The sequence below is a fragment of the Melospiza georgiana genome, chromosome 4, assembly GCF_028018845.1.
Source record: "Melospiza georgiana isolate bMelGeo1 chromosome 4, bMelGeo1.pri, whole genome shotgun sequence".
NCBI classification, from domain to species: domain Eukaryota; kingdom Metazoa; phylum Chordata; class Aves; order Passeriformes; family Passerellidae; genus Melospiza; species Melospiza georgiana.
In genome coordinates this window covers 11,928,735-11,952,463 of record NC_080433.1, presented here as the reverse complement: position 1 = coordinate 11,952,463, position 23,729 = coordinate 11,928,735, and the positions used below count along the sequence as shown (strand labels likewise).

The 23,729-nt window shown below is 50.2% G+C and overlaps 1 protein-coding gene across 1 annotated transcript in view; it reads left to right on the top strand.

Moving 5' to 3' along the window:
- The window catches only part of B4GALNT3 (beta-1,4-N-acetyl-galactosaminyltransferase 3), a 59,248-nt gene extending 35,975 nt beyond the window's left edge, over nucleotides 1–23,273 (top strand). The window contains exons 3-21 of the mRNA XM_058022307.1: nucleotides 1,453–1,556; nucleotides 2,223–2,300; nucleotides 8,814–8,909; nucleotides 9,410–9,500; nucleotides 10,368–10,468; nucleotides 10,882–10,949; nucleotides 11,463–11,541; nucleotides 11,931–11,997; nucleotides 13,676–13,819; nucleotides 14,218–14,327; nucleotides 14,841–14,941; nucleotides 15,573–15,649; nucleotides 16,213–17,212; nucleotides 18,292–18,590; nucleotides 19,420–19,573; nucleotides 20,247–20,319; nucleotides 20,758–20,911; nucleotides 21,473–21,599; nucleotides 22,350–23,273. Of these exons, the coding sequence (XP_057878290.1) occupies nucleotides 1,453–1,556; nucleotides 2,223–2,300; nucleotides 8,814–8,909; nucleotides 9,410–9,500; nucleotides 10,368–10,468; nucleotides 10,882–10,949; nucleotides 11,463–11,541; nucleotides 11,931–11,997; nucleotides 13,676–13,819; nucleotides 14,218–14,327; nucleotides 14,841–14,941; nucleotides 15,573–15,649; nucleotides 16,213–17,212; nucleotides 18,292–18,590; nucleotides 19,420–19,573; nucleotides 20,247–20,319; nucleotides 20,758–20,911; nucleotides 21,473–21,599; nucleotides 22,350–22,461 (3,035 nt within the window). The 3' untranslated portion in view covers nucleotides 22,462–23,273. The remainder of the gene's footprint in view (nucleotides 1–1,452; nucleotides 1,557–2,222; nucleotides 2,301–8,813; nucleotides 8,910–9,409; nucleotides 9,501–10,367; nucleotides 10,469–10,881; nucleotides 10,950–11,462; nucleotides 11,542–11,930; nucleotides 11,998–13,675; nucleotides 13,820–14,217; nucleotides 14,328–14,840; nucleotides 14,942–15,572; nucleotides 15,650–16,212; nucleotides 17,213–18,291; nucleotides 18,591–19,419; nucleotides 19,574–20,246; nucleotides 20,320–20,757; nucleotides 20,912–21,472; nucleotides 21,600–22,349) is intronic.
- The last annotated feature ends 456 nt before the right edge of the window (nucleotides 23,274–23,729 follow it).

Genomic DNA, 23,729 nt, shown 5'->3' with positions numbered 1-23,729 from the left:
CTTCCCCTGACTTTGAGACAGGCTCTTCCCAAGCCTTTGATTTCTGCCTTCATGGTTTTTCTTTTTCTTTAGCCAGAATTGGATTTGTAGATGGACTGGAGCAAAACCATCAAAACTAATAGTTCTGCCCTTCCTTCTTAGCAACACTCAAGTGTTTGCTGAGGTATTTTAGCTCTTGACCCCTGCTTTTTTCTAGGCCTTGACTTTAAGTAGCCATCAAGAGAGTGCTCAAGGCAGTGAGCAGTGTTCAGGGAGAGCTTGAGGACAGGCTGAACCTGTGGTAGATCACCTTGCCCAGGTGCTCCTGAGACAGTGGATGTGGCCTCAGGGCTCCCCTCTGCAGCTGTCACACAGCAGTGGGGACCTGCAGGGTCATGCCTTGAATCCTGTGACATGCTGTGGAGAAAACCTTGGTGGGCAGTTGGCCTTGGGAGGTGTTCTGAGTGCAGGAAGCTGCAGGAGATCTGAATTTTCTGTGGTTTCCTCTCTTTAGTGAGGAAAGCAGGGGCAAAACCAGGTCCTTCTTCGAGGGTGTCTTGTGGAGACCCCTAGGGAAAAGCCAATCTTTTCAGAAGTGGAGTGCCAAGAACTTTCCCTAAAGGGAGTGTTGATCCTATTATATTCTGAAAATCATTTCCTACCATGCTGGAGAATTGGCTTGTCAAAGCACAAATTACCCAGCAAGGAAATCACTGCCTCCAGATTCATTCGTAGCTCCTTTGTCTGCTCTGTGCTTGGCTGGTGTGCTAGGTAAATATTTGTACAACACAGAGAATTGCCTCCCTTTCTTCTCTTTTCCAAGGGTCAAAGAGGTGTCAGCCATTGGCACTTGTGTGCAGCCAGGCTTCTGTGTTTGCTGGCAGGCAGGCTCCATGCCAGGATGCTGGAGCAGCCAGGGTGGCTGGCTCTGGTGGCCAGCAGCCCTTCCAGAGCATGGAAACAGGTTACTGATGCTTTGTCCTGAGCTTATTCCACAGGGCAGTGAAGTGCTGAGTGGAACAATGAAACCAAAGAACCTCTCCCCTCTGCACAAAAGGAAAAATGCTGCTGCTCTTGGTGTCTTCCCTCTGTGAATCTCCAGGGGTGAACTGATTTCTGTTGCCTGTTTTTTTGTTTTTTTTTTTATCTGAGTAATTTAAAGAATGTTCCTAGTTGTGTGGTGATTAATGAAATCTCTGATATCTATCTTAGAACTATGAATTTTATTTAAGTATTACATTAATAAGAAGGAGGGAAGAGCTTTTAAGGAAAATACAGGCAGTTTTTCTCCCTGTACCAGTCTGCCAACTCTGAGCAACATAAAACAACTCCACATCTCTGCTGGACCGTTCCAGGCTGTTAGAGTCTCTCAGCCCTGCAAGACCAGTTCATACTGGTGACTGCTACACTTTCTTTTTTTAAGAAAAAAGACACCTTTCTGTTCCCTGACACCTTTCTGTTTCCTCTGCACAGGATATGAGAGCTGGAGGGAGCTTGCTAAGGTTCTGTCAGACCCCAGTGCCCCAGGTGGGGACACAAGCCTTCAGCTGGACTATCCTCAGAGGCTGGGACACCAGGTGAGGAGCAGAACGTGCAAAAGGGCAGCCCTTCCTCTCTGATGCTGGCCCCAAGAGACCAATCTCACTTCTCACAGGAAGGAGAGCTTGCCACAGGCAAAATCTGAGCTGAGTCACAGCAATGTGAACCTACAATGGCCCCACTGTGGCCAATTAAGGTGTTTTAGGTGTCCCAAGCCACGGCAGGGGGATGAGGCTGGCTGGGCCTGTGGCACAGGAAGGCAAGATAGAAGCAGAAGTGAAAGGTCTGCAGAGAGTTCATTGCTCCCCAGTGAAGCACATCTCAGTGCTGTTGAGTGAAGGCAGTGCTGGGAGAGCTTTTGCTTGAACATTTTCGGAACATAGATGGGGGAAAAAACCCCCAGAGAATGACCCAAGTTTTAACTCTGTGCTAAAGTTAACTCTAGCAAGCAGTTATAAAATACTGGTATCCTTTTCCCTCATGTAAATATGCTGTCAAAAAAACCAGGGAGCATTTTCACCCTGTTACATCCATGATATCTGGTCTGTCCTTTGGAAAGGGAGCTCGAAAACTTGTTTTATTTTCTCATATGTTCTTGTGAGGAGGTTTGAACCCTCTTGTAGAGCTTGTGTAGAACCCCCTTGTACATGTCACTGCTGTGCCATTTTTCAGGGTATTTTGACTTTTCTCTGCTTGTATTTCAGGTCCAAGAGCTGCAAATAGGTGGGAGGAATAAATCAAATTATGCAGCTGTTGGCAGCCCTGTCCCATGGATGCCAGAGGTGAGTGCCTTTCTCCATCATTTTGGGTGAGGGGGGTTATGGCTAGAGACCTGTACAGCAAAAATGAAAGGCAGGGAGGTATGCCTGGAAATTAATTCACTTTACCAGAAGTCCACTCCCTGCTTAATGGTGCTTACAGACCTGAGTAATCATCTGGAAAGACTGGAGTGTCAGGATTCCAGGTAATTTGTTGTCTCCACAACTCCTCAAGGCTCCAAGCACCCACCTGCAATTCCAGGCAGCCCTCTACCTTCCTGAAAAGTGAAGTTTATTCAGGGCTGGGGTGTGTAGGGCCAATCATTCAACGAGCAAGTACATGCAGAAGTGTCCCACTGCTCTTGCTCTGGCTTTTGCTATCCAAAAGGGGATTAAGGTTTTCTGCATGTCACAGGTGGAGATTTCTCCACTTCAGTGGCTCTTCCATGAACAGAGACCCTCTCTGGTGACCCTTGCAGGCTGGGGTAAACACTCCCTTTGTTTCCTTCATGCCTCAATTACTCTTTCCTCCCCTGTTCCCTTATCTCATCATTCCTCTTCAGATAAGGGAGCAATGCAGCCTGCTTCTAATGAGAGGGACACCAGCCAGGGGGCATTCAGTTAATGGAGGCAGCTCACTAAATTCCTCAAGGTGATTAGAGACCTGCACAAATTAAGGAGCCTCTGTGAGTCCCCAGGGGAGAGGGAGCAGGCTGCTGGCCCTGCACTCAGATCTCCAGATCTGGTAATGGCGGGTGTATCCATCCAGCCACACCAAGGAGCAGTTCAGGTGCCTGCAGCCTTGGCTTTCCTGGCAGTAGCAGCAGCATCAGCCACCTTCCAGAGCCCAGAACCAGATCAGGCCATTGATCTGTTCTGCATTAGAGCATGGGCTCTGGAGTGCTGGTCCCAGCTGGAGCCTGGGTCTAGAGATTTCCCAGAGCAATGAATCTGGAGAGTGGCCAGCTGTGGTGTGCAGTGAGCCTTTGCGAGGTTAGAGGTGCATTTGTGGCCTGGGCACTTTTCTCTTTGGCTGTATAAAGCAAAATTTCCTGCCCTTGCTGCAGCACTGTGTGTGCCCAGAGGGTCAGCAGAGTCCCCTTGACTGCAAACAGAGGCCAGTGCTTCACCAGTGCCAGCTGCAGGAGCTGGAGAGGGATCCATGGGCACAGGTCTGTGCAGAGCTGCTTGCTGTCCTCCCAACCACCAACTGAAATTTCTCCCAGCCTGGGGATTAAGTTTTTCTGTGACTCTGCCCAAATTAATTACCCTGGGTCTGTAATCCCATTGTGCCCTTCCCACAGCATCTCTAATAACTTAATTGCAGCCTGATTCCTGGGGCGAGGGACACCAGGTTGCCTCACACAGCTCAGGGAGCTGGGCTTTGTTTTAATAGAGAGGCATATTCCTGAAAAACATAAATAATTAACAGGGTTGCAGAGTGAGCTGACAGCCAGCATTGCCAAAAAAGGACAGGTTTCAGTTTTCCTCTCTCAGTTTCAGGATATGAGATAGGCAGCTTAAGTCTTCAGCCTTGGATAATGATGTAGGAAAGTGTGCTCATTGGAAATCCCAAATTGAAGTTTTACTCTGGCACCTGGGGGAAAGGAGGGTTCACCCTTGCTCCTGGTTCCTCAAGATGCCTGTGCACATGATGGTTATTACCCTTACTGTCACCTTCAGGCACCAGAGCAAAGTCTTCCAGCTCCCAGCATCACACACTGCCTGCCCAGGCTGGAGAGGTGTAGGGTGTTTTGTTTCATTGATTCAGAAACGTGCCTGGCTATCATCAGGGCAGAGCTGCATTTGACACTGCTGTAGGTGTGGGCAGAACTTTCAGAAAATGACTGAAAGGTTTAGCCAGGCTGTTCTCATTTACCTCTGCAAAAGCATCTGCTCAGCTCTGAGAGGAGAAAGGTCTGGGCACTGCTGGCGTGCATTTAAAATGTCCATTCCTTCTTCATGCCTGCACAGCCTTCTCTCTGCAGGGAGGTGTGAGGGATGTTCAGGACAGGTAACAGGTGCTGCACAAAACCAAAGGATGGTGCTGGGGTGTTGTCCTGCTCCCAGACCTGCCCCAAGAGGAAGCATCATCCTTTCCTGAGAGGACTGAAAGACAAAGCTGTTGCTGCTCACTCTGTCTCTGCCATGTCCCTTCCCCGTCTTCTCGTGCCCATCCAGACAGGGACTTATCTGCTAACTTGTCTTGATGGATTCCCACAAGTGCCCAGCACAGCAGAGCGTGCTGCCAAGCCCAGCTGCTGGCTGCTCAGTGTCACCCAGCCAGGGGAGCTGGGCCAGGCAGGAGGAGGGGCCCCAGCCACTCTGAGGAGACAGAAGAGTCTCACAACCTCAGGAGTTTCTGGTTGGCAGCACAATGTCGCCTTTCTTCTGCGGCTCAGGCCCTCTCTGTGCCCTGTTTATCATTCCCTGGGCTGCGTGCAGCTATGCAGCTGATTTGCCTCTGTGATGCCAAAGCTGCCCAGGATTAACTTAGGAAAGCTTCTCCTCTCCATCCTGCTCCAGTTAAAGGGCAGGAGGTCGTGTCTCTGCTTCTGCAGTTCTCTCAGCTTTGCTGCTTGCACAGATCTTTCTTACCTGGGCTCCTTGCTCAGCACAAGGAGCTGTGTGCTCCAGGGCACACTCACACTGTGCTGTGTGCTGCAGGGCACACTCACACTGTGCTCTGTGTGCTCCAGGGCACACTCACACTGTGCTCTGTGTGCTCCAGGGCACACTCACCCTGCTCTGTGTTCCAGGGCACACTCACACTGTGCTCTGTGTGCTCCAGGGCACACTCACCCTGCTCTGTGTGCTCCAGGGCACACTCACACTGTGCTGTGTGCTGCAGGGCACACTCACACTGTGCTCTGTGTGCTCCAGGGCACACTCACCCTACTCTGTGTGCTCCAGAGAACACTCACCCTGCTCTGTGTGCTCCAGGGCACACTCACACTGTGCTCTGTGTGCTCCAGGGCACACTCACCCTACTCTGTGTGCTCCAGGGCACACTCACACTGTGCTCTGTGTTCCAGGGCACACTCACACTGTGCTGTGTGCTCCAGGGCACACTCAGCCTGCTCTGTGTTCCAGGGCACACTCACCCTGCTCTGTGTGTTCCAGGGCACACTCACACTGTGCTGTGTGCTCCAGGGCACACTCACACTGCTCTGTGTGCTCCAGGGCACACTCACACTGTGCTCTGTGTTCCAGGGCACACTCACACTGTGCTGTGTGCTCCAGGGCACACTCGCTGTCCCTGTTCTGGTGCCCTTGGTGTGTGACCTGTGCCTGTTGTGTGCCTGAGGTGGGATCATGCGCTGCTGCTATTTCAGCAGGGTGATAAGCAACTGGGGAAAGGTGTTGGAGAAGCCTCAAGGGCAGGAGAAACCCTCTAAATGGGAAGGTCACATAAAACCAGCTCTTTTGAATGCTCAGACTCATGGTTTCTGTTCCTGGTTCTGGCCAAATCAGTCTACCCAGAATTTTCAATGTTTTTAGGGGAGATTTCCCCTTCTCCCCTTAAAAACATTTTTGATGTTTTTAAGGGGAGGAGGGGAAACTTAACTTGTTGCTTGCCAGGTCCTAAATTTCCTTTTGCAAAGCAGGGCCAGGTAGGAAGTCAAACATAGGCCAAGCTGGGAAGGCAAATACAGTAACCATGTTTTAGAATCATGTTCTAAAAACCATATTTTAGAAAATCCATTGACATATCTGTGCACATGAATTGCTCTATAACTGCAGTCTGCAAAAGCCCCAGGAGATTTTTACACCATGTTGCATGTTTTACTCATATAGCAAACAGAAGAATTTCTCAGCTGCCTGTAATGGGCAGCTGTGAATTGAGTTGGAGGGACAGAGGTGATAGAGTTTCAAAACAGCTGCTACGCTGATGACTCGTGGGGGCCTAAAATTAAAGCCTAGCTCAGTTTTCAGTCCCAAAGCAGCACTTTGGGCAGCCAGCACTTATCTGTCAATAGTGTTCTTTTTTTCCCTTTAAGAGGAAACAGAAACTAAGTTAAGCTGCCTTTACTCAGGAGAAAATTTGTTGATTTAGAAAATATTTTAAAATCGTGCATGCAAGAAATACTTATTATTTACCAGTAATTACTTCTAGTAGTTGTGAGTGCAGGAGAGCAAGGTGATCTTGTTAACTCCTGCCAGAATCTCCTCTGTGGAGGGTTTGTGAAGACATTGGTGGTAGGAGTGTTGGGCTAGAAATCTCAGGAATTATCTCTGTAAGTATTGATGGTGTCCCTAGTACAGTGCTGTCTGCCTTATTTTTTATTGGGCTGCCCTCTCCCTAATACTGCCGAAGTGCAGTGAAGTTTTGTATTGCAATGGGAATGGTCCAAGTTTTACTCTGCAAACACTCGAGCAAGTATAGCCAGTCTTTTGGGATTTTCCTCATAAATATCTGGCTTTGCATTTGGGCTGCCCCGTGTCAAAGCCAGCCCAGCTTCATTGCAGTCCTGAGCTTTGAGATCGTCCCCGGGCTCTGTCTTTGGCAGCAGTGAGCTGCAGTGCCGGCCTGGCCACAGTGTGGGAGTGTTGTGCTACGTTTCATAGAGCCTGAGCTGCTGCCTGCCCTGTGCAAGCAGTTCTCAAAAAAAAAAAACAAAAAAAAAACCCCAAAAAACAAACAAACTAAAAAACAAACAAACAAAAAAACCAGAATAATTTGTGAGTAGCAGCAGACTTCCACAGGACTCAGCTTCTGGCAGTGATTCTCTGTGGGAGCCCAGCCTGTTCCTCTCACTTCATGTTCCACAAGAAGCAGCAGTTGTCATTATTTGATTTGGCTGAGAAAAGCAGTGTAAGACCCTTGGGTGTGAAGCTGGATTTGGCCCAGGGGCATGGGACTGCACAGCAATTAAGTTCCAGTCCAGTGTTTGTCACGCTTGCAGTGATTTATTTGTATCACAAGTTCCTGCAGAGCCCCAGGTTTCTTTTGGCTGCCTCCATCACCCTGAGCCCTCTGTCTGTCTCCACTCTGATTCTGTGCATTGCTCTGAGGAATTCCATCCACTTTGCCTTGCTGCTTTTCCTCCTGTCTGGAGGGCAGAATCCAGGCTGATGGATGTCAGCAGAGGAGGAGGAGGTGTTTGTGGGGGGCATCATGAGCTCTCAGACATCCATCAAGCCCTGGCAGTGGGGACACCAGTGAGAGGGGGCTGATAAGAGACCACTCCAGAGCAGCAGTGGTTGTGAATGTGCTTTGCCTGGCACACAGGAATGGTTTTCACATGCACAACTGAAAATCCACAGCTCTCAAGGAGCATCACTGCTGTGGAGCCAGATCTGCTTCACAGCCTTCCTTCAAGCCACAGTTTATTTCAAAGCACACCCCAAGCCCACCATCCTGGGAAAAATAACTCAGTGAAGAAGTTTCTCTGGCAGAAGTGCACAGAGAGGCTGGACCCTCCTCCACTGTGCTGCTTCAGGCCTGCTAGAGCCTCCCCTGCAAAAACTAAGAATTTGCTGCCATCTGTAGACATTTGGGTGCTGTTCAGGCTGTTTCCCCAGCCCTGCTCCCACAGCCCTTATATAGGCAAGACAGCCACAGCAAAACCTCCCCAGTCCCAAGGCAACCTATTCCTTTCTTCAGCCTTTTGCCATCTAAGGTAGCTCGTACCGTCTCCAGATTATTTATTCTTCACTGTTGGATGCCAGTGCTGCAAGGAGGGTTTCAGTATCCAGCTCCACTGGCTGCAGGCAGAAAGCTTGGACTTTGCTGGGGAGCAGTGAGTCCCTTCTGAGTGGCTCTGACAGAAATAAATCTGTCCTTTCAGGAGTGTTTTGCTCAAGTCCCACAGTGGCCAGCAAGCTTTTCCCAGCCCTGCTGTGCTCCAGGTCTCAGCTGGACAGTGGCAGCCTGTCCTGATGGGGCTGGCTGCCTGGCAGGGAGCTGTGCTCACACTGCACACCCACTGTGCTCTCCAGGCTGGAACCCCCACCTCCCTCAGTGTTTCTGTGTCTCTGCAGACACTCAGAGGCTGTGCTGCCCACTGAGCTGCCTGTGCTGCTGCTCCCTGCTCTGCTGGGCCTCCATCTCCCTGTGCCCACCATCTTCCATCAGCTTTACCTGTAGGATGTGCTTTGAGAAGCATCTCCCCTCCCTAGGGTGTCCCTTCTTCCTCAGGTCAGGAAAATAGCCCTGAGATGGTGAGGGAGTCCAAAACACTTTCTTGCAGAACATCAGATGTTACATCATGGGGAGCTGCTGTGTGTTCCACACCACGGCCTCGGAGCACAGCCCTCTGGTGAAACACCTCCTTGATGGAGCAGAGCCCAGCCATGGAACTGAGGTGTCCCAAGCATTAGCACAGTTCTCTGGTGCCATTCAGGTGTGTGTGCCAACCCCACACCTTCAGCAGATGAGTAGCAGTGCTCTGGACCCTGCAGAGCAGTCCATCATAGCAAAATCTTCCTTCACTGTCCCAAGCACTCCAGGGGCCGTGGCCAAGGCTGTCAGAGCAGAGGAGGGACACAGGGGTTGGGTGCAGCAGTTCATGGTGCCCCACTTCTGCCTTCTAGTTCCAGGGCCAGGCCAACCTGCACGTGTTTGAGGACTGGTGTGGCAGCTCCATCGAGCAGCTCAGGAGAAACCTGCACTTCCCTCTCTTCCCTCACGTGAGTAAGACCATGGCGTCCACTGTCCTGCACTTCCCAGCTCAGCTTCCCAGGTGGATCACCCTTGTTCCCTTCACATCCTGCCCCTGCCTCCCTCTTTGTCCTGCTTTTTGTTAAAATCCACCACCTCCCTCTCACCCACCTCCTCTGTCTTCCTGCTGAGGGAGCAGAAGGGTTCAAGGGTAGCAGCCCTTCTGCTGCACTGGGGAGGGTCATTTCACACCTGCTGGCCTGCCAGGGCTCAGACACAGGTGAAGGAGCCCTGTATTTGGTGTTTTCCTTCCAATTGGCTTCCACGCCATGTCCTGTCCCCACCATCTCAGTGCATCCCCTTCTCAGCAGCACCTGCTCCATCTCATTTCTTACTCGGTTGGCTCTTTCACTCTGCCTCCATCCTCCTCTCAGAGAAAACCCTCTGCCCACCTGTCCCAGGGATTTTGATTCTTCCCTTCTTCCTATCACATCTAAAATTATTTCTATATTTTCTTCTTCCATTTCAGACAAGAACTATGCTGAAGAAGTTGGCCGTGTCCCCAAAATGGACCAACTATGGTCTCCGGATATTTGGTTACCTGCATCCTTTCACTGATGGTGAGGGCTCTGAGTTCCTTCACTGTGTCTCTTGTCACCTTCCCCTGCCTTCCCTCCTGGTGCTGAACCACTGGTGCCCTCACCCTGGCAATTCCAACACCAGGTCCCTTGTGTGGGTGGTGTGTGTGACTGGCCATGGCTGTGGTGTGGCTGGAAGCACGTCTGCCTCTCCCTGGTAGGAGAAGCACAGGAGAAAGCAGATGGGAAGTGTTGATAAAGGAGAAAGCAGATAGGAATGTTGATAAATAACAATGCTGTTGTGAATGCACAGCCCATGGTGGGTATATGGCCATGAACAATCCCTGAGCTTTGCCTCCCTCCCTGGCATTGCCAGGACTGTCCGTGACATCAGTGATGTCCCTTGTGCTTGCCATGAATGCCATCTGACAGCAGTGACATCTGTGTCCCCCAGCTGCATGCCTCTGCCCCGAGCAGCCTGCTGGCATCAGCCTCTGTCACTGGCCTGCAGCTGCCATCCCTGTGACCCTGGACAAAGGGTGAACCTCAGGCACCTCTGTCTCCCTCTGTGGCTCATTCCTCCACCCAAACACTGCATCTCACACAAAACTTTGCTCTGGAAGCAAAAGGGATGTCAGGGGAGGCTTTGCATAGATTTCTTATCTTTCCAGGTTAGATGTCAGGTGAAGCCAGTGCGGGGGGGACACTGAACCAGTGACATCTGTGAAGTTTGTTTTCAGTCACAGCAGAGTTAGCAGAGATGTTCAAAGGCAGGAATGTGATAATATCAAAAGGGAAGGATGGTCTCACCAGGAAAAAGGGTAAAGAGAGCATTTTAGAGGAGCAGGATCTGTTCTGTGCACAAGCCCTTACCCCAAAGCCCTACTTACTCCCTGCATCTCTCGACAGGGGAGTTTCAGTTTGCCATTGCTGCAGATGACAACGCTGAGTTCTGGCTGAGTTCAGATGAAAAGCCCTCTGGTGTGCAGCTGCTGGCCAGCGTAGGCAAGGTACAGTGCCTGCTGCATGGCTTCTCCCCTCGAGGCTTTCATGTTCCTGTGGGAACAGAGACCTTCCTGACTTGCTGCTTCCTTGGACTACCCGGGTTTCTTTCCCTGCCCAACCACAGACAGCATCAGCACAGATGCCAGATGGGGTATGACATGTGATACCTTAAGCCATTTACCTCTTGGTAGTGCTATTGGGAGTCCCTTGTTCACAATTAGGGGACTTAAATCTGTCCACAGGTGATGAATTTCACAGATGACTTACCAGGAGCAATTGGAGGGAAGAGGGAGTTAAATTTTCCTTTTTTGAGGAATTGGAGGGAAGAGGAAGTTAAATTTTCCTTTTTTATCATTGTCAGTGCAGTAACAAGGGAAGAAACTCATATTAACTAGAGCCATCTTCCATCTCTTCACAGACAGGGAAGGAGTGGACGGCACCAGGAGAGTTTGGGAAATTTCACAGCCAGAAGTCAAACATGGTGAGGTGAGTGAGCAAAGTCCCCCAGTCCCAGCCAGCTCTGCACATGACCAGGAAATCACAAGGATAAGGGAAAAGCACTCAGGCTTGCCCTGAGGAGTTTCGCAATACAGAGAAAGGGATTACTCTGGGGTATTGCCAAAGCCTGGCTGATTTACTGCAGGAATGCAACACTGAGTTTTTCTTCCCTGCAGCAATCAACCACCAGCACATCCAGGCTCCCCTATATGAACTGTATCCCAAGCTTCCTGTCTCCAGGTTTCCTAGAGGCCAAAACCCAGCAGGCCACACTGAGAGGGAGTTATTCAGAATTAACTGGGAAGGATCTGGAGTGCTCCAGGTGCATAGGTGAAGCTGGCTATCTCACTGGCAGGATCTAAATTTTCTTGGCAGCACTAACCCCACCTACCCTGAGAATTAGGTTGTTTCAGGGGTGTGGTTGCTCTGCACTCATTGTCTGCTGACAAGCTAAGAAATGTTCCTTAATGCTCCTGGTGACAGACACCTTGTTCTTGGCAGGTTGTCAGCAGAGGGCAGGTACTACTTTGAGGTGCTGCACAAGCAGGATGACAGAGGAACAGACCATGTGGAAGTAGCAGTGAGTCTGTGGAAATGGTGGTCCCCTATATGTGTCCCCACAGAGCTCAGGAATGATGTTTGTAACCATTTCCCTCCTTTCCCTGGCCTCAGCTCCTCATTGCATGAGATGTGGCTCATCCCTCCCAGAGCCCTTACCTACTTCGGTGTGAGATAGTCCTGGCCATGTGTCAGGACCCCTTCCTCTGCTTATTTGGGATAGATCTGCCTTCTCTGGTGTCTCTTGAAGCTTTTTGGCCTTTCCTGGTTGGATGTGTCCTGGGGGATCTCTGCTCATTCCCAGTCTTTTGCTGCTGGGTGAATTCAGTCCTAGTAGGGGTTGTGTGTTCCTTTTGTTCAGTCTTGGTTAACTCCATAGGTACTTCATTTTAACGTGTTTCTCTGTTCCAGTGGAGACTGAATGATCCAGAAGCAAAGTTCAAAGTCATTGACTCCCAATATCTCTCCCTTTTTGCTAGTAAGTATCTTCATCACAAGTTTTCCCAAGCACCTCCCCATTCTTCCTAAATGGATCAGCATCCAGTGTTTCACCATGAATCATTGTCTAGCCAGGAAAATACCAGGCATACACATCATTGGGAGAAAAAGGTGGGGACAGTTCAGGAGAAAGATTTCTGGACAAGAGTGTGACTCATTATGAAACATGGGAGAATCAGAAGTAAGATTGGAGCATTTTTTCAGGGAAGTCTAGAGCTAGTGAGGAAGGGCAGAGAGGAGAGTCTGCAAAGGTGAGAAGTGTTGAGGGTTGGGAATAACACAGGATGGAGATTGCTTGCTGAGAGCCGGGGGGGAACACGAGTCCCAAAACATGGGAGCTGTGGGGATGTGCTGCCAGCTGGACACAACCAGGGAGAAGGGGCTGCTCTGGCACTTCAGGGGATTTCACTCTGGGTCCTGAACACAACAGGATACACTGGCAAGGATGGGGGATGCTGCTTTCTTCTGGCCCAGCCTCAGGTCTCTTTCAGTTGGTGCTGGATTGCTGCAAACACATCAGTCCAGTCCCTCCTGTTTTGTAAACCCTTCTTAGCACATCAAGTGATGGTGTTATCAGTTAAGAAGCTCCTTAGTCCTGTTTACCTTTACCCAGCTTTGTCATCATCACTTTCCTCTGCCAGCATTCCCCCTTTCCATGTCTACTGCTGTTGTCTCCCAACATTTCTGGGCTTTTTTTCATACCAGCCCTTTTGTGCATGGAAGACTTCCTGATGTAATCAAGGCATCTGTTTGCTGTGTCTTGGATCACAACCTGCTGCTGTATTTTCTGAAACCTCCCTTGTGGCTAGGACTAGGCTTTCCATTTGGTCTTCCATCTTCGTCCTTTTTTCTTCTGCTCTTTTCTTCTTACTAACTACCAGTATAATAGAAGGCTGACATTCCAGAAGATCCTTTCACTTCTAGGTGCAGTGCTGCAGTCTCATTTTTATCTGTTGCCCTCTGCCCATAGATTTTTCCCTCATTCATATTAGCCTTTGCCTGTATTACATGACATCCCATTCTTTCTGGGGTTCCATGTAGTTCAGTACCCCAGAGTTGCACACCAGTGCCCTTGGCAGGATGTTGCTTTTCCTTCATGGATATTTATTCAGTTCCCCTCATTTTAGAGTAAGATCCATGGAGACATGAAGCCCTGTGACAGCAGCACCCAAGGAAAAATGTAACCAATACCCAGTTTTGAGTTTGAGCTGCCTGTTGTTCTTGGCTTTCTGTGGGGCTTCATTCCCTTTCTGGAGTAACATCCTCCTCCTCCACTGAAGGTCCTTCCTTTGCCCCTCAGGTTTCTCCTCCCATTCATCTCTCTTCATCTCCTTTGAAAAGAAACTTAATACTAACAATACAGAGTTCCTGCCAGCATGGAGCCTGTTCAGTGATGGTGTATCCAAGGCAGGAGGTCATTTTCATCCACTCCTCATCCCTGTGTGTGTTTGCTTTCAGTGAAAGCCGTGTTCTCACCCCACAGCTTCTCTATATCCAGATTTCTGGGTCAGAGCCTTTCCTTTGCCTGTGCCAGAAACAGCATTGGTGCCAGGGATGCAATGCCATTTGGAAAGGGCTGGCACTGTAGAGAGGTGGTTTTTTGGACAAGGAGCAAGTTAGCCCCTGTCTCCCCCTTGTGTTCTCTCTCTGGTCTCCAGATGAGACGCTTCTGAAGATGGATGAGGTTGGGCACATCCCGCAGACGCTGGCCACTGGCAGGAGCTGGGCTGCTGGCAGCACTGGCAGCAGGGTACACCCAGCTGACATGCTGAAGCCTGACCCCCGGGACACTCTTTATGAAGGTGAGACTTGGAAAGCAGCTGAGGGAGTAACTGTAGCCTGTGCAGGAGCACAGCTGGGAAGGATTGTCCTCCTGCACTGCAGTTATCCAGGCCATGCTTTTTTATTCCTGGTGTAAAAGAGAGGAACAGCTACAATATCAGTCAGAGTAGGAGACAAAGCACAGACTAAATCCAGCTCCTCTTTCTTGGCGTCCAGCTCAAACCACATCCCCAAGCATATTTTTGTGTGAGCATCTTAAAGGAATGTAAAGAGCTGAGCTGTGCAAGAAGATTTGTTTAATCTATCCCTTAATATTTCACATGGCTAAATAGAACCCAGGGACAGAAGTAGCTGAGCTGGTGGGTGGTTGCAGCAGGGCTCCTCCTGCAGCCCTTGCCTGTGTGTTCCTTGCCTGCAGTGCCTCTGCTCAGCAAGTCCCGCGTGCGCCGGGCCCTGCCCGACTGCCCCTACAAGCCCAGCTACCTGGTGAATGGATTTCCTCTGCAGCGCTACCAGGGCCTCCAGTTTGTAAGTTGGACTTCTTAACTTGATTTTTGCCCAGGGACACACAAGGAGGAAGAAGAAATCCCATTAGCCATGGGGCAAGAGGCCCCGTGTTAGCCAAAGGCCGCCCTACCTTTGCAGGGAATCTCACAGTGGCTGAGGGTTTCATTCTCCATGGAGGAGACTGTAGTGTGTGTGGATTACTAAAGCCATGGGCATCTCTTCAGGAGGACTTGGCCACTTCTCCCCCAGTTAGTTCTCACTCTGTTGTAGGACTTGAGCTCACAGTTAGAGAGGTGGGCAGATGCTGAGGGAGAGGATAAAAGGCACATACATACATACATACATACATACATACATACATACATACATATATCTCAGCATGCTTCCTTCTGTCTTCCATTCTCACAGCCTGCTCCTGGACAGGGAAAGAGTGAGCAACTCCTGCTGGTTATCCTGCAGCTATGTCTGGGTCACCTTGTGGCTGATGCCTGGCATTTAGGAGAGTTTCACTTTGTCTTTCTCTCCTCTTCACAGGTTCATCTATCCTTTGTTTACCCAAATGATTACACCCGCCTGAGCCACATGGAGAAAGACAACAAATGCTTCTACCAGGAAAACCCTTATTATTTGGAAAGGTAGCATGCTGTGAATTTGGAGTTACTTGCAGGGTGGGGAGAAGCTTGAAGGCTGGAATTGGTGTGGAATTTCACGCTCACTTCTTAATTCTTAAAGATCTCTTATGTCTTGCAAAACATTAAAGCATTTATAATTTCTTTTGATAACTTAAGTGAAAATATGTTTAGGTCTCAAGGGGAAACTACCAATGCTTTTCTTGCACTGTTAGCCCAGTAGCTGAGTCAGAGCATGTTTGTTCTCTTACATCAGGCAGTGTATTCCCAGCAAGCTTGGCCTGCAAGTGGCTGGAGCCTCCTGATAGCTGTCACTGTGAAAGCCAAACTATGGCCACCACCAGGCCTTTCTCTGGGGGAAGAAATGCATGTCACTTATCTTCACTGGTGCTCAGATCCCAGTGGTGGCCCCACAAGGGAGCTGCTACTTGTTGCATGCTCCCTACTGCAACAATCAGACATCTTGTGCAAGGACTCCCAGCCATCCAGGAGGACTATTTTGCAGGATAAAGAGGGTCACTTTCCCAGTAAGATAGCTGATTATGACCCCCCTGTGCTCAGAATCTTTTTCCTTCTTCCAGGAAGGAAAGGGCAAAGTAACATTCATCAAACTTGTGTTTTGCTCTTCTCTCTGCAGATTTGGGTTTTACAAGTATATGAAAATGGATCGGCCAGAGAAGAGCCTGGATTCTGGAGAAAGGACAGAGCAGCCAGGTAGGAGCCCTGATCTCAGAACCCAGGGGATCCTTTTATCTGTCACTTTTGTGTGTGGTCTTGCAGCACCAGCTGAAGGAAGCTGTTGACTTTTCATGCCAGAGAAGTCTCAGCCTTTCCATGCCAGATTGCTGTGTCTGGGAGGAGACTTTTGCTGCCACTTTTACTTCCCTTAAGGGCAGGTTGGGACCTCACCAAACAGTGGGGCTGCAGTAGACAACATGACAGCTCTCAGGCCCACAGCTTAGCTGAGGGGCAATTCTAGCAAAACCATGGGCAGGAATAACACAGCCAGGGGTGTGCAGTGTGGCAGCCTGTGGTCACACCTGCCCTGCAGAGCTGAGGGCAAAGCCAGACAGCTCCACAGCCTTTGGCAGTGGTGAGTGCTGAGGAGGCTGAGCATGGCTCCAACATGGGAGAGCATCCCTGTCCCTCTGGGCAGGAGAGACAACACTGAGAGGAGGCAGGAGAGAAGGAGCTGCCCCCTTGCCTGGTGGATGCCTGGGCAGGGCAGGGAAGGCAGCGGGAGGATGCCAGAGGTGTAACTTTGATTCATCCCGCAGGCTCCCAGGAGGGGAACGTGGATGAGCTGCAGTACGAGGAGCAGGATGTGGAGAGCTCCAATGCCCCTGAGCAGGCTGGCACAGGGAGGGCAGGGCCAGCAGGCAATGTCCCCAGAAGTGTGCTGGGCAGTGACAACATCCACCAGGACTATTCCCTCCGGGAGCACCGCCGGCTCCTCGCGGTCACGGGGAACAATGCAGGAGAGGAGATAAGGAGGAGGAGGACAAAAAAGTCTGGTATCAAATCAGCCATGCTGGCCTCTACCAACCAAAACCTCAGCCTGCCTGGCCTAGAGGGAAACCCTGTAACAAAGAGACCCCGTGTGAAAGCTGGAGTCAAAGACAATTCCAGGAGCCCTCCGCAGCATGCCAGGGCCATCCAGGGGAGAGTGCCTGTCAGAAGGACAGTCCCTCCTTCTACGACTGTGTCTCAAAGGCAGCAGTCTCTTGGCCACCCCAGGGACTCACGGGTCACAATTCCCAGCAGGGTAGGACCTCGAGGAGACCTCAGCACCACAAAGGACAGGCTGCAGCCAGGAGGCATCGTGCCAGCTGGGAAAGGAATCCCAGTGTCTGGCAGAGCTGGGAGACAGGCAGTGAGTGCTGCCAGCCCCAGCCAGCAGCCCGGGCTGCCGCAGTGGCTGAGCCAGGTGCAGTCCTACATTTCTGAGCAGAAGGTGGCCAGCGATGGGGATGTGGGTGAAGGAGAGGCACAGGTGGCATCTCCTTTGAAAGACAAGTCTGGAGGACCAGCAGAGGAGGAAGAGGTGGATGGGGAGCCAGACGAGGAAGATGAGGAGGATTTTGATTACGTACCAGTGTTTGACCAGGCAGTGAACTGGGAGCAGACCTTCAGCATGAACAACCTGGACTTCCATATGCTGCGCACAGACTGGATTGACCTCAAGTGCAACACCTCAGGAAATTTGCTGCTAAGAGAAAGGGAGGCCCTGGAAGTCACACGTGTCTTCCTGAGGAAGCTCAACCAGAGGAGTAAAGGGTAAGGTGCAGTGAGAAAACCAAGGGGCACTGTCCCAGAGCTGGCTTACCATGCTGCGTGGGGAATACCTGTTATGTGAGTAACTGGTAAGAATCAGAGGATGAACTAGATGTGGTAAATAAGATTTCAGGCAAGGAATCTGTGTAAAGCACTGAACTTTAGGCACACTTCTTATTCCTGAGAAATGATACCAGCTTTTGCTGGTACTCTTTTGTTACATGGTCTTGGTATGATTTTTTTTCTTCTCAACACTTACCATCCCTTCTGGCAAACAGACACACTTCCTCTATCCTCCATAAACTAAACAGTCTAACTCCTGACCCTTCTGTTGGGCTGGCCTTAATTTTTATAATGTTTTTAACCAGTCTTTTCTGGTGTCAGTTGGTGTTAATTTTCCCATACATAAGTGACCAATATCCTGGATGTTTTATGGAATGGGTGTTATTGGCTTCTAATCCCTGCTGGAACTAGGCCTAATGTTACATATTAAGATCACATTTGCATTTTCAGAGTCACACCAGTCACAGCCAGGTGTAACTGACCAGCACACACAAGATTTTCTCAGGATTTTTAACTCACAAGCATCTGGTTTATAGCAGAAACTCTTGTAATGATCTGAAAGGGCATGACCTGGCATTTCATCCAGTTTTGGCCATTCTGAATCTACAGCCCTGCCAGTTTTTACTGTATGATTGCTCAGTCGTACTCCATATTCCTGTTTGATAAGGTGTCATGAGCCAGTTTCAGCAGCCCAAACATGCTCCTGGTGCCAAAATCCTTGTAGGTGGTGTTGAATACACTCGCTATTACCAGCCCTACACAATCATTCAGACACATTTGTTATTTTCTGTGTCACCTTTATTTCATTTCTCTTGGCCGGAATCCCAGGTCTAATCCCACACTCTTGTGGATTTAGGAGAAACAGGTGCTAAACATTCCCATGGAACTTTGGAAGCGGCGCAGCAAAGCAGGGGGGGAGCTGGGGACAGAAAGGCTTGTGCTGGCCCGAAGGAAGGAGCCCAGCAGGGCTGGGGGAGGGACAGGACCAGGTTGTGCCCACAGCAGCTGTGTCCCTGCAGGCGCTTCCAGCTGCAGCGCATCGTGAACGTGGAGAAGCGGCAGGACCGCATGCGGGGCAGCCGCTACCTGCTGGAGCTGGAGCTGCTGGAGCAGGGCCGGCGCCGCGTCCGCCTCTCCGAGTACGTCTTTGCCCGCGGCTGGCAGGGCAGCAGCAGCCACGAGGAGGATGAGAGGAGGATGAGGAACCTGGTGTGGGGCCGCCGGCGGCGCCTGATGGCCGCGGCGAATGAGCCGGAGCTGTGCTGGCCCCAGGGGTTTTCCTGGAACCACCAGGCTGTGGTTCACTTCGTGGTGCCAGGTAAGGGGAGCTGCCTTCCCAGGACGTTGAGGGGTAGCACAGTGGATGGTTCCCATGAGGGCAGTCATGGACAGTGGGTCTGAGCCAGTCTCAACCATCTTGGGTCAATATCACATTCACATTCTCTGGAAAAATCCCTCTGCCCAGGATTTGTCTTCTGGGAAGCTGAGAAGCCTCAGAGAAAAAGGAAAACAACTTTTATCTCATTTGCTTCTCCTGTGTTGTGCTCACATGTGGAATGTGTTTGGAGATTGTTTGTCCACGGGTGGTTGTTTCACTGGTTTCTGGGGTGAATTATTTTGACTCATTGGCCAATCAGGGCCAAGCTGTGTCAGGACTCTGGAAAGAGTCACGAGTTTTCATTGTTATCTTTTTAGCATTTAGTAAATATCCTTTCTGTATTCTATAGTGTAGTATAGTGTAGTGTAGTATAGTGCAGTATTCTTTAATATAATATAGTATCATAAAATAATAAATTAGCCTTCTGAGAACATGGAGTCAGATTCATTGTTCCTTCCTGCTACAGGGCACCCCGCATATACAATAGGTCACTTCCAATTTCTGTTCTCTCCAAGTTAAATACCCTCAAAATATGATAAGGCCCAAGCAGCCATGGCTTGTAAGCTCAGAGAAAGTCCCTGTCACATGGTGGGGAAGAACCCACACTGATTCCTTGGCTCTGTGGACCAGGTTTTCAGCCTGGGCCTATTGCATCATCCCTGAAAGGTTGTTGAGGTCTAACAGAAGGCAAGAAGCCTTGCTTGTTGAGAAGAAACAGCACCATTTAAATCAGTTTGCTTTGATTCTCTCCCTGTTACAATACAACCAGTGAAGAACCAGGCACGCTGGGTGCTGCAATTCATCTCTGACATGGAAGAGCTGTTCCGAGTCACCAAGGATCCCCACTTCAGCGTCATCATCACCGACTACAGCAGCGACGATATGGATGTAGAGAAGGCTCTGAAAAGGTCTACCTTGCACAGGTGGGACTACTGCTTGGTGACAAAAAGCCACCCACACACATAAGCCTGCAAATAGCACATTTGGCAGCCTCTGTGTGTTGACCAGGCACAGCCTGCTGCAGCTGGAACACCACAGACACCATCCATCCACACCCTGCACGTGCACGAGAATGTGGTTTTGTTATGATGTGCATACACATATATGCATGGAACACTGTTAGAAAAGTGCAAGGCAATACCTGGTGTAGTCTTCCAGCTAAATTTATTGAATTTGTCTCTTTTTTCAAGATTTCAAGAGAAAAGAGAAAGCAAGTCTCTCAGTGGTGGGGCAGGGGGAGGACAGAAATTGTAAGAAAGCTCTAAGTGGGACAGAGCGTGGAGACCTCTGTTTGCTGGAATGACCCTGCTCTGATCTGAAACAGTTTTGGCTGGTCATTTCTGTTACCTGCCAGGGGTTTCCAGGTCTAGTCCTAGGACAGAGCTGGGCTAGAGCTGAGGAGAGTTTTGCTAGGCTGTCTTCAGGGGCAAGATTCTCTGGGCAGACTGGAACAGGGAGCAGTGCACTCCCCCAGCAAAGGTTTCCTCTGCTCCAGAGGATGCACGGGGCAAGGGCAGCTCCATGGCCTAGTGCTGTGTGGTGCTGCCTGCAGTGCCTCCTGTGCCACTGAAATTCCCTTTCCCCTCTGACCCCCAGCTATCGGTACCTGAAGCTGACAGGGAATTTTGAGCGTTCTGCTGGGCTGCAGGCGGGGATAGACCTCATAACGGTGAGTCTGGGGGGCCCTGGGTGGGCAGGGCAGTTTGTGGTGTGTGTCTGGTGTTGCCACTGCCTTTGGTACTGAACACGCTGGTTTTTAGGGAAGGGAATAGCCTAGCAGACCAGTTCAAGTGTAGGTGTGTTTCCTGTCCTTCCAGAGTAAGGATCTCTTTATTCTGAGGAACCTGTGCTCTGTTTGATTCTTGGTCCATCTGCTGGGACTGTCAGACAGGAGGGAAGTCAGCAGTAGCAGCTTTGTGATCCTGGCTCTGCCAGGTATTTCACACTCATCATTGATCAGCCAATGGATATTTTCCCAGCCCTTGGGAACTCAGTTTCTGATGCAGCAATGAGATTTTGACTCCCATATTTCTGTCTTCCTGCCCCTCAATAAATATTTACTTAAAGTCAACCTATTTTTTTTCCCAACCGGTACAATTGGTTCCAGGACCCGCACAGCATTGTCTTCCTATGTGACCTGCACATCCACTTCCCAGCTGGAGTCATTGATTCCATCAGGAAGCACTGCGTGGAAGGCAAGATGGCCTTTGCACCCATGGTCATGAGGCTGCACTGCGGGATGTCCCCACAGTGGCCTGATGGTAAGAGGGCTCAGACTTTGGGAAATGGGGAAAGAAGGAAGTGCCTGCCTCCTCTACAGTTGTTCCTCTGGCACTGTCAGGGTCTGGAGCTTGAGGTATTTCCAAAACCATCCTTTGTTCCTGTCTGTCCATATCTCTCTTTTCTGAGGGAGCACAGCCTGTCCTGAGGAGAGCTGGTAGACCAGGGGGGAGGGAAACCAAGCCAAGTTGGAGGGACAAAAGTGGTACAGCATAGGATTTCCTTTAGACAGAGGTGGCCATCCTGAGCCACCTAGGCAGAGGGACAACCCTGGGAAGCTGGGACAGTCCAGGAATTGTGTTGCCAGACAGGAGATGTGAGAGGCTCTGCTAACAAGTTGACAGGACAGATCGTGCTCTCTGTCCACAAGCCTTTCTCATTCCCAAAGCTGGTTGGCATGGTTGGCTCTGCCTTGGTGCTGAGTTTACTCCCTGATGTCAACACTGTGCTAAAGTAGCTGACGTTTCACTCCAGCAGCTCTGCTGGGACTATCAATGGTTCAAAACCCCAACAAAGCTGTGCCTCTTTTGTGCTCTCTTCAGGCTACTGGGAGGTGAATGGGTTTGGTCTCCTGGGCATATACAAGTCTGACCTGGACAAAATTGGAGGCATGAACACAAAAGAGTTTCGGGACCGCTGGGGAGGAGAGGACTGGGAGCTCCTCGACAGGTAGGTGTCCACTGTCATTGTTCAGGTGCTCAGGAGGGGAAGCCCATCAGATGCTGGAGAACCAATGACCATGGGAGTGGGGTTCTAAGCAGGTTGAGATGACTACTGCCACTATAACCTTGGCCAGAGGGAGAGTCTTTGAGCATATCCTGACCTCAAACCTAGTAGGTGAGGAGACACAAAACACTTCATTTCGGCCACTAGTAAGAGAAGAGCTGTTTTCTGCTGCCTTCCAGCCACACTGCTGGTTGGTCTCCTGCAGATCAGGCCCTGGTGATTGTGAAGACTTTGTCCTCTTCAAGCACTCAGAGTACATTGTGATCCCTCACATTTCCCATATAACATTTAGCCTTGAAGACCATCTGGTGGAGAGGCATTTAAAGATTATGAGGCACAGTTAAAATTTCTGAGGATTTTGTGAAGAGGGATGCACAAATCCTGAGTCTCTGGGTTTGGGCCCTGTCCTGTCTTTTCTGTCAGCTGACTGCAATCCAGTGCTGCCAGCCATCTTTCCACCTATCTTGGCATATGCAGGCACTCCTGACTAGTCCTGCACTCAAGGGTGCATAAACACTCAGAAAGTGTCATTAAATTCCTGCTTATGGATACGGGATACCCCTGAGCTATTCTGGACTATCCAATTTGCTTGCAGTCCTTATCAACAACACAACTTAAAGAGTTTTCCTGGAGCTGAGTCCCTCAGTATCTTTGTGATGAAATTTTCCCTAAGTCTGCTCTTGTGTCTGCCAGGATCTTGCAGGCTGGGCTGGAAGTGGAGCGTCTCTCCCTGAGGAACTTCTTCCACTGGTTTCACTCCAAGCGGGGCATGTGGAACCGGCGCCAGCTGAAGACGCCGGTGTAGCCTCCAACCCCAGAGCTGTTTGGCAGCTCTGTCCACCATCTCATCCAGATGTGCACTTTACTGGGGCATGCAGCCGAGTGCCCAAACTCTTCCTCTGCCTCCAGAGACCTCTGTGATGGCATGGCTCAGCTGGGGAAGGGTGGTCAGGCTGGTGGAGCAGGAGCTTCTCTTGTCAGCTGCCGCGTGCGAGACGTGGGATCCATGTGTGGCTGGGAAGGTGTGTGGCAGAGGTGTCAAGGGAAACACTTGAATTTCCTGCCATGCAGTCTGCTGGAAGGTACAGTGGGAGAGGTGCTGTGCTTCCTGTTGAGTCTTGCACCAAGCAAACACAAATCCCAGCTAAGCCTTGAATGGTTTGTTTAGAGCGACGCAGCTTCTCTTTTAAAACTTGAATGGAAAAGAAAAACAGAAAAGAAACCACAACCATCCCCATTTCCTCTCCTTTGCCTTCTCTCCAGTTCCCATTATTTTGGACAGGAGACCAAAGTTCTCTGATCTGTATTGCACCCACATGCCCGCGTGGTGTTTAAGGAAATCTGGATGCAGAGGAGCTGATAAGCACTTTAGGCCGCTGGTGCTTAGATGTTTCTCTGCGCTTTTCACTTTGGTAATTTTGAAAAATTGTTCTCGTGTTCAGCAAATTATGGGCTGTGGATGGAGTTGTGAATACATTTCCCTTAGAGGAGCCATGTTTGCCTGTAGCTGGGTGAGCTGGCAGGGGTGATGTTACAATTCCACCTAAATTATTGACCCACTGCCTGAAGGTAGTGGAGGGGCTGTACAGAGAAGCTAACAGAGCATCTCAGGAGGAACTTTGCAGCCTTATCTGACAGACATGTGTTTGTCCTAACAATATCAGGGAAACCCTAGCAGGGAAGAAGTGGCAATATTTTATTAGTTGAAGTATTGTGATTTGTCAGAAGAGGAGACAGTGTCTTCTGCTCTCAGAACCCTCTGAGATTCCTGTACATTCATGCAGCATCTAAAAGTTAATTTAATAAGTTATGGCCTCACAGTTGTGTCTTGTCATAGTTTGACTCTTAAGTATAGAGCAGGCTTCTTGGTTGGAGAACCAACCCAGCTGTTGATGCTTCATCTCTGGAGCAGCCCTGGGAGCTGGTACAGAGGAGGTGGCCTCAGGTCTTGGCACATGCACTGGGTGTGGCAAACAGTGAGCACAGAAGAGCGTTGAGTGAACAAAAGGATGGGCAAACCCACGCTGTCACTGATGGAGGAACTGTGGAGAGAGCCCACAGCTGGCCTGGTGC